This window comes from Cyprinus carpio, chromosome B11 (assembly GCF_018340385.1).
Source record: "Cyprinus carpio isolate SPL01 chromosome B11, ASM1834038v1, whole genome shotgun sequence".
In the NCBI taxonomy this organism is placed as follows: Eukaryota; Metazoa; Chordata; class Actinopteri; order Cypriniformes; family Cyprinidae; genus Cyprinus; species Cyprinus carpio.
Window position 1 is genome coordinate 21,452,758 of NC_056607.1, and position 11,635 is coordinate 21,464,392.

At 32.8% G+C, this 11,635-nt stretch overlaps 1 protein-coding gene across 2 annotated transcripts in view; it reads right to left on the reverse strand.

Annotated features, from left to right (window-relative positions):
• LOC109046283 (lymphocyte antigen 75-like) overlaps positions 1-11,273 on the reverse strand; it is a 32,645-nt gene extending 21,372 nt beyond the window's left edge. Inside the window, exons 1-7 of one of the 2 annotated variants that reach the window (XM_042734552.1) lie at positions 11,006-11,273; positions 8,784-9,152; positions 5,609-5,782; positions 4,136-4,294; positions 3,008-3,124; positions 1,594-1,728; positions 1,312-1,512 (exon numbers count right to left, since the gene is read on the reverse strand). In XM_042734552.1, the coding sequence (XP_042590486.1) occupies positions 1,312-1,512; positions 1,594-1,728; positions 3,008-3,124; positions 4,136-4,294; positions 5,609-5,782; positions 8,784-9,152; positions 11,006-11,105 (1,255 nt within the window). In that variant the 5' untranslated portion in view covers positions 11,106-11,273. The remainder of the gene's footprint in view (positions 1-1,311; positions 1,513-1,593; positions 1,729-3,007; positions 3,125-4,135; positions 4,295-5,608; positions 5,783-8,783; positions 9,153-11,005) is intronic. The other variant, XM_042734553.1, reaches the window with a different exon arrangement.
• Between the last annotated feature and the right edge of the window lie 362 nt (positions 11,274-11,635).

Genomic DNA, 11,635 nt, shown 5'->3' on the forward strand with positions numbered 1-11,635 from the left:
TAGAAACCTTTTCTAACAATATACACTACAGTTAAAAAATGTTGGGGTTAGTCAATTTTTATTCTTTATTTTTTTGAAAGAAATTTAAACTTTTATTCAGCAAGGACGTGTTAAATTGTTAAGAAGTGATAGCAAAGATCTGTATTGTTAGAAAAGATTTATATTTTGAATAAATGCTGTTCTTTTTAACTTTTAATTCATCAAAGAATCCTGAAAAAAGTATTGCAGTTTACAAAAAAATATTTGGCAGCACAACTGTTTCCAAGATTGATAATTCTAATTATAAATCTGCATATTAGAATGATTTCTGAAGGATCATGTGACACTTTATACTGGAGTAATGGCTGATGGAAATTCAGCTTTGCATCACAGAAATAAATTTTATTTTAAAGGATATTAAAATAGAAACCATTATTTTATATTGTTATAACATTTTGCAAGATTACTGTTTTTTTTTTTTTATCAAATAAATGCAGCATTGATGAGCATAAAATACTTTTTTTTAAAAAATACATTACATGTCTTACTGATCCCAAACTTTTGACCGGTAGTGTATATATATATATATCTGATCCCAAACTTTTGACCGGTAGTGTATATATATATATATGTGTGTGTGTGTGTGTGTTATAATTATAAATTATATGTTTAATATATTGGGTAACAATGACTGATACTTACTGTTATTTATGCATACATTTGTTTAATTTTGTTCAATAACAAGATCTCAAGTGATATAAGAATGCTAAAATATTTGTATCAGAAAACAAAAATAGATTTTTTTAGCAATGCATGCAATATTTAATGTCATGACTTTATGCTCTGATTCAAGACCTTTCAAGGCCTTAAAATTATAAAAAGGCAAAAAAAAAACTTTTTAAGACCCACAGAAACCCTGATACATATATAATGTATATAATAATTAATAATAAAATGAATATTTTCTAAATAATAAATACTTTATGTGTGTATGTATAAAAACATGCATACATACAGTATATTACAGAGAGGTAATGCAGGTCAAAATAATCATACTTAAATAAGAAAAATCAGTATATTACAAAGTAATTTAATCAAATTTTTTTTAAATTATTTTTTTATGTTTTTTGATTTTACATGTATTTTTTCTTACAGTATATTACATAGTAATTGGGAAAAAATGCAGAATTACAATTATTTCTTTTTTTACAAGCATTGTCATGCTAACTACATAAAAAACAAGACAGCTTAGAGATTAACATTAAAGACAATGATGACTTCACAATCAGCATGCTTTCACAGAACATGTGTTGTTGATACCTGTGTGTTTACCTGAGTGAAAATTTGTGTGTAGCATTTCAATATCCTCTAAACTGTGCATGCTGGCAAGATCAGAGCCATCCATCCGACACATGCTCAGAGCTTCATGCTGGGACAGTTTTGACTCTCTTTTACTGTGGAGTTTATAACAGAATCCTTTCCACCCAGTCCAACCATCTTTACACACCGTGGGCTTATATACCTCCCTGACTGCTGAAAGGAGAGGGAGAGAGATATTTGCTGTAAAAGTGAGGGAAAAGAGAAGGAAAGCGGAACAAGAGGGCAGTATCTGACCTGTACTCTCACTGTCTTTGTCATTCTTCATGCAGATGAAGGGAAGCCGATTTTCACACGTCTCTGCGCCAAAACGCAGTGGCTCCTTCAGGACTCCACAGTCCTCGTCCGATAAAAGGGATCTGATTGGGATGCCTAACAAACATGCCGTGTGACACACAAACATGACACTTTATGCAAACAGTGCCACATACAAAACATTTTCATCCATTCTTTTTCAGAAACCCCTTTATGTTTATTGTTTCATGGATATATGTGTTATATACAGGTTTTCAAAAGTATTATTAGTATAAAACCTAAATTTAACATCCAAATCCTTTTTTTAATTTTTTATTTCATTAAAAGTTATTTCTTCATTTATTAATTTAGCAGGGAGAGTGTATAGATAAATTAAAATAAACATAACTGTAAATGTGCTGGAATAAGCACATTAGATGATATAACTGGATATTAAAAATATATTTATTATAATTTTTACTATAATTCATGATTTCACAACTGCATAAATGGCCTGGCCTGGCATACGTAATTCAGCATTTTTGGCCGTTTTCGCGGATATGTGTAAACGTGAATCCTTTTGAAAACGTTGTTGTGTATACGGGAAACCTTTTAAAAACGCAAAGGAAAAACTTTTCCATTTCTGACTACATCATTGTCGTGTAAACATAGCCTAAGACTCAAGTTTTGAGTTCTGAAACTTACAGGATGCTTTTATAGCACAATGACCTCTTATATGTCAAAAGATCAAGAGAATTTAGATTTCTCAGTTCAAGACCCCTTTACATACGCCACTTTCATCGTGGTTATGTTTTATTATGAATTTTATTTACATTTTAATAGATTACGTTATTGGCGTAACTTCTCCAAGACTGCATGCAAATCATTTGCATAAGACGTGTTTATAGACACAGTTCATTGTATTGACAGCACACACATGGGGTGAGGAGAGACAAACCACCCACATCATCACAGCTGACAATGCTGTCATCACAGAGACAGATTCTGCCTGTGTCTACTGCATAAACACGCCGTTCAAGTCATCAGTTTGTTCTTCTAGCAAAACAACTTTCTTTGTATGCCCACACACACTGCCACATTAACAGCGACAGAAAGGTCATTGTCAGTGGCTGCACAGTACTCTTGCACCAAGATAAGAGAAGATAAGATAAGATAACCTAAATCACTGTGAATCTGAATAACTGTCACGCCATAAATATAATGTACTGTAGATGCAGGGCACAACAGACGGTGGCACAGTGGGTTGGAAAGGAAAAAACCTTTCAAAAGGAAAATATTATGTCAGAGATTCCATATGTTTACCAGAACAACATGCGGTTGAACTATCCCTTTAAAACATAAAAGAACAGTAATCTACTACAAGATTCTTTATAAGACATTTTTTGGTTTAAATCACCTGTTTCCCAAGGGGCAAAAGATAAAGCTGATCCATCTGACCACTGCCAACCCTGCATCCAGTCCAGATGGTTCAAGCCGATCCACAGCTTGCTTGGCAAGTCTTTCTGATTTTTAACTGCAGGGGGAAAGGAGATAAACAATGAATATTAAACAAAGTAAAAATACAAACTTAGCTGCGTGAATTAAAGCTGAAATGTGTAATTTGGCACCAAAAATAATAAGTGTTTTCAAACAGGTTTCTCTAACACTCCCACCAGCTGCTATTGGTCGGACAAACAAATAGCCCCGCCCCTGAACTTATGCTATTGGTTGAGTCAGTGTTGCAAAGTCAGCCATGGAGCAATGGTTGGAAGTGGTATGAAGTCAGGGAATTTTCAACAAAGCCAACCTACTAATGGCCCACTTAGAGTTGTCAGTCCACATTTGAAGAATACGGATGGAGATGCATAAGCAGTTTATGAGGACAAAACACAGTTGTAAATAAGGTAATTTTCCAGCTGGGGTTAATGCTAATGGATATCTGGACACTGAAAATGTGACTACGCAGAGAGAGAATTCACCAAAACTGACAGACGTAAACTGTTATCAAAAAATATGTTAAATAAATGCATTCAATCAGTAAATAACTGTCAATTTATCATAAAATATGATAAAAATGATCATGGTCTCCACAAAAATGATTAAGAAAGTTATTCAAATACATTAGAGATATATATATATTAGACAGTAAAGTCATTTTTAACACTGATAATAATGAGAAATGCTTCCTGAGCAGCAAATCAGCATCTTAGAATTATTTCTTAAAGTATCATGTGACACAGAAGACTGGAGTAATGATGCTGAAAATTCAGAAATAAATTAATTTAACAAAATATTCATTGTAATAATATTTAAAATACTTCTAATAATACAAATAGTCTCATTTTAATAATATTTCTTATTGTATTTTTTTTGCTTAAAAAACAGACTTGGTGAGCATAAGAGACTCAAAACAAACAAACCTCAAACTTTTGAACAGTACTCTGTATATAACAGAATGCTACAGCTGCAGAGCGGAGGTTCGGTTTTAGAGATCATAACACAACAAGATCAAACCACAAAAGTGAAAATGAGAAATGAGACTTACAGAACTCAAGCTCTTGAGGGCTAGACATGCTGAGCAGATCTCCGCCTTGACTACGACAGGCATCCCGCGCCTCGTGCCAGGTCACCACCGCTGTGGAGACCACCTGATAGCAGCGTCCTTTCACTGGGGCTTTCTCCCATAAATTAATGCATCCTTCCACTAAATAAAAGAAAACGGGTAGGAAGTTAGTTACAATTCTTTCACTATACAAACCTCCATCTGTCATATTAAAGGAATGTGCAACACAGTTAAAATGGCTTTGCGAGAAGAGAACAGTGTAAAAAGGGCAGCTTAAACCAGCATGAGTTCCACTTAAAACCTAGCAGGTCAAAGTAGGTCAGTATGGTGTTTGATGGGAAATGGTTCATTAAAGTGTTCTGCTCAAATGTGAACACATCTGTGGCATAGGTTTTCACAGAAAAAAAGCTTTTTATAAAACCCATTTCTCTTATGGTATTTATTTAAATCGAAATGTGTTACATTTTAATCATCCACTGTAAAAAATAAAAACCTCTCCAGCTCAAAATTTTCTAGTTTTAAATATTTTTTTTTTTTTCAATTGGCCTAATTGAATTTATAAAATTAAATTCACACTTATTCAATTTGGCCAACTGAAACATTTAGACGGGACCAGTCAATAGAAAAATTTGAGTTGGAGAGGTCTGAATTTTTTTGACAGTGTTTCTGAATAAACAAAAAGTGTTTGTTGATAAAAAGACAATGTTTTCAGAAAATAAATATTTTATGTATTTATTTATTTAGATAAGAAGAGTTTATATATAAAAAGATGTGTGCATTGAGAAATCAAATTTTCTTTTCTTTTTTTTGTTTTAATTTTTTTTTACATGTAAGAGGGCATTGCACTTTAAAAAACCTCCTTTAAGTTTTCTAAAATGGTCTTTTATTTTTATTAATTTTGACAATTTTTTATGTAAAAATCATATTAAAATGATAATTGCACCTCAGGAAACATTACGAAATAATGCAGTTCACAACCCCTTTAAGATATTATTTCATTTATTTATTTCATAATAAAATGTGTTCTTAATAAGCCATAAATAGATAAATAAATAAATAAATAAATAAATAATGAATAAAGTATAAATATATTTACAGTATTTAAAAAAAATCTAATTGAAAGTTTAAAGTTGTTATTTAATTTATGAACTTCTTAATTTAAAAAGTGTATGCTTAAAATAAATAAATACATTTGTTTTCTGCATACAGTGTTTTTCTTTTAATAAAAATAAATAATTGTAATTGTAAATTAAACAACTTAAACTTTCAATCTGAAAACAAGTCTATCCCTATATTATATTAAATACATGAATTAGCATTGTTATATGCTAATTAGCATCTTGTAGTCAATAGCTTGTCTCAGTGTTTTGTAAAATGAGTCACATGTACTGTACTTTGTCTTTCCAGCTGCTCTCTGGGAAAACCCCAGCAGCGCTTGAGGGAAGTAAACCTTACCATACTTCAGGCAATTCCCCCACTTCTTCTGGAGATCATAGTTTGCTGTGGTGGAGCACCAGTCCAGCGTCTTGTCTCCGGTGCCAGGCAGACAGCTGTGGTGCCAGGTCCCATTGTAGAGAAAGGGGAACTCACAGGGTGCCCCGTTAGAATTCCCCCCGCTTGTGTGCATCCCTGAGAAACATGGGAACAGGAATTCATACTCTGTGGGGGTTGTTTAGCTAAAACTGACAGAATCTCCCCACTGACACATCCTCAGAGGAACAAATGACTCATAAATAAAATCAAATGTTCCTCGGGGTGGAAACATGGGGTACATTTAGTTTTGATTTAGTTAGAGTGAAGATTCAGAAATTAATAAATACATGCCAAAATTTCTCTCATCTCATCACATAGAGCTTCTTTAAATCATCATTCACTACAGTTGTTTTTAAAGGGAAGTTTTCTTAATGCTGATGTACTACTACTATACGATTCTAACATACAATGATGACATGATAAAAAAAAGTATATATAACAGAACTGCAATTGCAGTTATTTGCGGAATTATCTTCTTTTGGTGTATTGTGTATCGTCGAGCTCCTCAGCGCGGATGAATCGAATGTTTTGAGGTGTATGCGCGGCTGTCGGATACACCAGTGTGGATATCCACTGTACTTCGTGATTACAGACACTATGTCTTGGAAGTATGTCCAAAATAAGAAGTTTCAGCAGAAAATCTCAGCTGAAGTAACACGTCTGCCAGTTTTGTTCTGACCAACTAAAAAAAAAAAAGTTTTACAATAAATTGCACTATCAATGATGATTCAATCTAACGATCGCAAAGTTTGCTCAGATCACATCAAACCATTATTAAATTATTATTATTGTTATACTTTGTTCTCAAACTGTTAATGTCAACAACATTGCATGATTATGTATTTAGTGTGTATTGGCATTATCTGTGGATTTAAATTTCAGTACAGTCTAATCTCTAATTGTCATACCATTCAAATTTCATCTACTGTGAAGAAATTGTTCTTTTAACCTGTTCTTTTGAACTCATTCTATTTGAAATACAAATCTTTTGTAAGTACAGTAATCCCAAGTGTCTGTAATCAGATGCACATTTAAAACTATTTAAATGTAATATGTAATATATTGTAATTTCAGTAACTTACATGAGTTTCATTACCATAACTCTATTTATGGCTTGTTTAATTATTCCATCTGCTGTAAGAAGAGGCTAATGATGTTCTGCCTGCTGAATAATAAAAAGAGGTGTTGTATACTAGATGGTTGTTATTATTTTTGTACACAGACGTGAACCACCCGAACCACTCAAATGATAAAACATTATCACAAGCTTACCATTGGGAATCAGGCTAAAGGAAGGAACAAAGATTGGTTATGTACTTGCTCAGTAATTGATTTTGGATAATTTTTAATGTAAAAAAAAAAAAAAAAAAAAAAGTTGGGCAGTTTTTTTTTTTTTTTTTTAATGAAAAGAAATTCAAAGTTTTATTCACCAAGGATGTGTTAAAATGATTGAAAGTGACTAAAACTATATGTTACAAAAGATTTCTATTCCAAATATCACTGTTTTTTTGTACTTCCAATCATCAAAGAATGCTAAAAAAAATCATGATTTCCAGAAAAATATTAAGCAGCACAACTGTTTTCAACCTTGATAATAATAATAATAATAATAATATCATAATAGAAAATGTTTTTTTAAGCTCCAAATCTGCATATTAGAATGATTTTTGAAGACTGGAGTACATTTTATTTTTATTTTAATTTAAATTTTAATTAGATAGTTAATTATGAATGAATAAATGAATGCTTGGTTTTGGTTATAATTTTACTTTTAAATTTTTTTTTTTTATTTCTTTTACATTTTAACTATTGTATTTTTTAGGTAAAACTAGGAACAAGGCCAAAACAAAAATAACTGACAACCACATTCTGCAGCTGTGTGAATGAAGCCCATGTGACCAAAAAATCCTAACAATGTTTTTTAAATGTTTGCTATCTGATCTGAGAACGTACAGCAACTATGTTAGTCGAAAGAAAAACAGAAAGTAAATTTGCTAGCCATTCACTGCCAGAAATAAGCAATTGTTATGCTCAATAAATGTATGAGCAGGCCGAGTTTCCAATAAACTGTATTGTACAGTATTATATCGCTACAATCACACCAAACAACAGTATCTGTTTGAGCAACACTCAACACTCTTCCTGCAGGGCAGAGCAACGGAAAGCAGATGAACTGGATGATCTGAACAACTGTTAAACCACAGCACAGCACCCCCCATGAACTTGCTGCACAAACACAAAGTAAACCACATGACAACAAAAACAGATGTGTGTGCTGCATGTGTAAGTGCAGTGACAGGAAATCTTATAATATTGCAAAAAACTGAACAAATATATTATTTTATTTTTAGTGCTTTCAAACGATTAATCAAGATTAATTGCATCCAAAATAATCGTTTTTGTTTACATAATATATGTATGTGTGCTGTGTATATTTATCATGTTTATATAAATACACACACGTACAATATATATATTGAAAATATTGACATGTTTTTACATGTATATATTTACATTCTTTATAAATGTATATTATTTATAAATATATTTAATATATAAACAAAATTTTTCTTAAATATATGCATGCATGTGTGTGTTTTTATATATAACATAATATATATGTACTGTGTATATTTATTATGTAAACAAAAACATTTATCATTTATTAATCGCTATTAATCGTTCGACAGCACTAGTTATTTTTTATATTGTCTCACTAATTGCATCAAGCTCTTTTTGTAAACACTACTTTGTTTCTAGTTAAACTGTTTCTAGGAAACAAAAAAAAAACAAACAACAACAACACTTTGTGCCCTCAATCCCAGAACTTGTGTAGAGTCAGCCAATCCGATTAGAGCTTGCCAGGTCAAGAAAATACTTTTGTGAGCGATATGCGCCATCTTTTAGCAGACGCCTTAATCTGAAATGACTTATGACAAGGACCATAACCCTAGACAAGCTTTCTCAAAGGCCCAATAGTTCAGACATCACCTTTCTAGGGTTTGAACTTCCATTCATTCAGTTCAGTTCCCTGAGTGTGGTGTGACCCATTAGGCTGCATCTAATTTAGATTGTGATGTGAATGAATGCGTCATACTTCGATAAGACTGCTGACAGATGTTTTCCGAGCTCCCTCCTCTTTTCCAAGTGTCCTGTCCGTCCCTCTTGGCGGTTACAGAGTCGTTGGTCCCGACGCTGAGTTTCATTTGGTATTCCGTGTAGATGATGTCCTCGTAGCACTTCCAGCGCAGAATCTCGGTGGAGTCGCAGCTGAACAAGGTCACTGTTTTGGAGCGCACCTCCAGACCCAGACACATAGAGGACTCCATGTGGAACAGTCTGTGGGCCGAACCCCACTTCCACGACACGGCGGGCACCGACGAGCAATCTCCCAACTTCAAGGCTCCATCCTGGACCAGGAGGCACTTCCCACTGCTATGGTGCTGGATAGTAAACGTGTCCTCTCCTGCATAAATAAAGCAGATTGTGTTATTTGACACAATTACATCCTGTATGAGAGATGACGGAGGAGAGCAACCGAGAGAAACCAAACAGTGCTTTATGTCTAATTCAGTCAGCTACCATGTGCTTTTCATCACTGCTTTATCTAAATCAACAAAGATAATTAAGATCCAAGCGTCCTTAGATGACCTTCTCGAGCACTCTTTGTTTATACACTCGGGTGTTTATGTTGAAGCAGCCTTGGAGTGCATTTAAATAAACATCGGATTATTAACTGCTATTTCTCTCTTTCCAAAGTGAAGTTATTTTCCACGTGTCTGATTCGGTGTCAGAGTTGTCTCATAATAGTGTATGTACGCTCCTTTGGACTTTGCTGTTTAGAACAACAGGCAGAAAACAAAGGGCTCTTTGAGTCACGCTGTGCTCTGGTGAGGCTGGGCCATCACTGCAGCCCCAACGAAACAAACAACATTTCTCTGAAAAACACGGCTGAAGTTTTTTTTGTTTGTTTGCTTCTATGAAACATATTTAACAAGGGTGTATTTTAACTGCACACAAATGATTTATGTAAGCATAAACATACAAAAGCATGCACACACACACACACACACACAATAAAATTAGAAATTAATATAGTTAAAGTTAAATTTAATAAATAAACTACGAACATGTTATTAAATAATAGAAATAAAAATAATAAATATTCTCTTTCTCTCTATGTATATATACATGTGTGTGTTAAAATATTTTTAATGTAAGCTTAAACTTATAAAAGCATGTGTGCTCAATTCAAATTAATATTAAATTCAGTAAATAAGTACATCTAATATATACATGTATGTGTGTATGTGTATTTTTAAATATTTGTTTCAATCTTTTCAATTATTATGTTTAATAAAATGTATTAAATGACATTTATAATTACATAATACAATTACAGATAGGTAAAATCATAATAATTATATTAATAAAAGAATTACGAAATAAACTATAGAAAAAGTTGTTAAATAATATAAATAAATGCTTTTTAATATATATTTGATCGTAGATATTTATTAAATTATAATACTGCATTAAATTATGTATATCAACTTAATATAATATAGCAAATTCTGAAAATGCATGGCAAACCTTAGGGCTTAAAGGAAAACAGTTTGAAAGCAATAAAAAACAGTTTGATGTAAAAAAAAATATATTTTTTTATCGGCAAATGGTAAAAAAAATATATTTTCACAAAATAGATTTTTTTATTCCAGATATTTACTTTATGAGACTATGTAAAGTACTAAATTGTTTTAGTATACAGTACACATACACACAAATATATATATATGTATATATATATATATATATATATATATGAAATATATACATAATACAGTAGATATTGCAGATGTATGGCATATGTAGTAGATATGGATTTGTTTCATCATGTGAAGGCTAATGGGCAAAAATGGTGTAATCTAAATGGCTGAAAGTCTCTCTCTCTCTCTCTCTCTCTCTCTCACACACACACACACACACACACACACACACACATACACAGATCTCACTGAAATATGAGGAGGTTTTGCAGGAGGCGGATAAGAGCCATGATCTCCACCGAGGCAGTGATGAGGGTATGATTGAGTATATTGGTTTCCTAGCACACACCATGATGTCCCTCTAGACAAATAATAATAGCACCTATAATAGTAATAGCACTTTCCCCATCAGATTGGCAGGGCTTGAGGTATATAATTATTTTAAAGTTTTACATTTCTGACATTTCAGAATGGTTCGATAATAATTGTATTAATAGCAGTCAGTCTGACGTTACAGAATATCACCATGAACATAACAGCGAGGCAGACTTACCGTTGATTACAGCTGATACGCAATTTCCTAAATGAACTGCGCTTTCTCCCGAAAGCAGAAATATTACAGTGTAAAACAACTGCTGTGTGCTCCAATCCATGATCAGAAATGTAAACAACTTCTCCTGACTGCACTCATACGCCTCTTCAGACTACATATGCTCACAGGCCGGGTTTGTGCTCTCACGCTGTAAAGCGCCAGAAAAGCCCCTTTGCCGATGTTTGCCTCGCCACTGCTGAGAGATTTTGTTTCTGTTTTTCGCTACACCGAACGCCAGCTGTGGTTGGTCAGCTGTCAGTGACGTCATTGCGGAAAGCAACGCCCTAATATGCAGTGCGTCTCATCATATCCTTTGTGTATTTATAACAGCATTGGTTTATTTAGCTGCTTCTTTTCATTTCGTACTGTTTCTTTTTTGTTTAATTGTTTTTGTGTGGGGAGTCAGTAAAGAGAGATTTAAAATAATATTCAATTCGATCATTTGTAAAATAATATATAATATTCAATGTAAAAAAAAAATTAAAACCACAAATCCTGTCATACGGGTATTTTTTTATGTATCATCAATATTATTAATAAATAAGCTTTCCATTGATGGATATTTGGCTGAGATACAACTATTTGGGAATC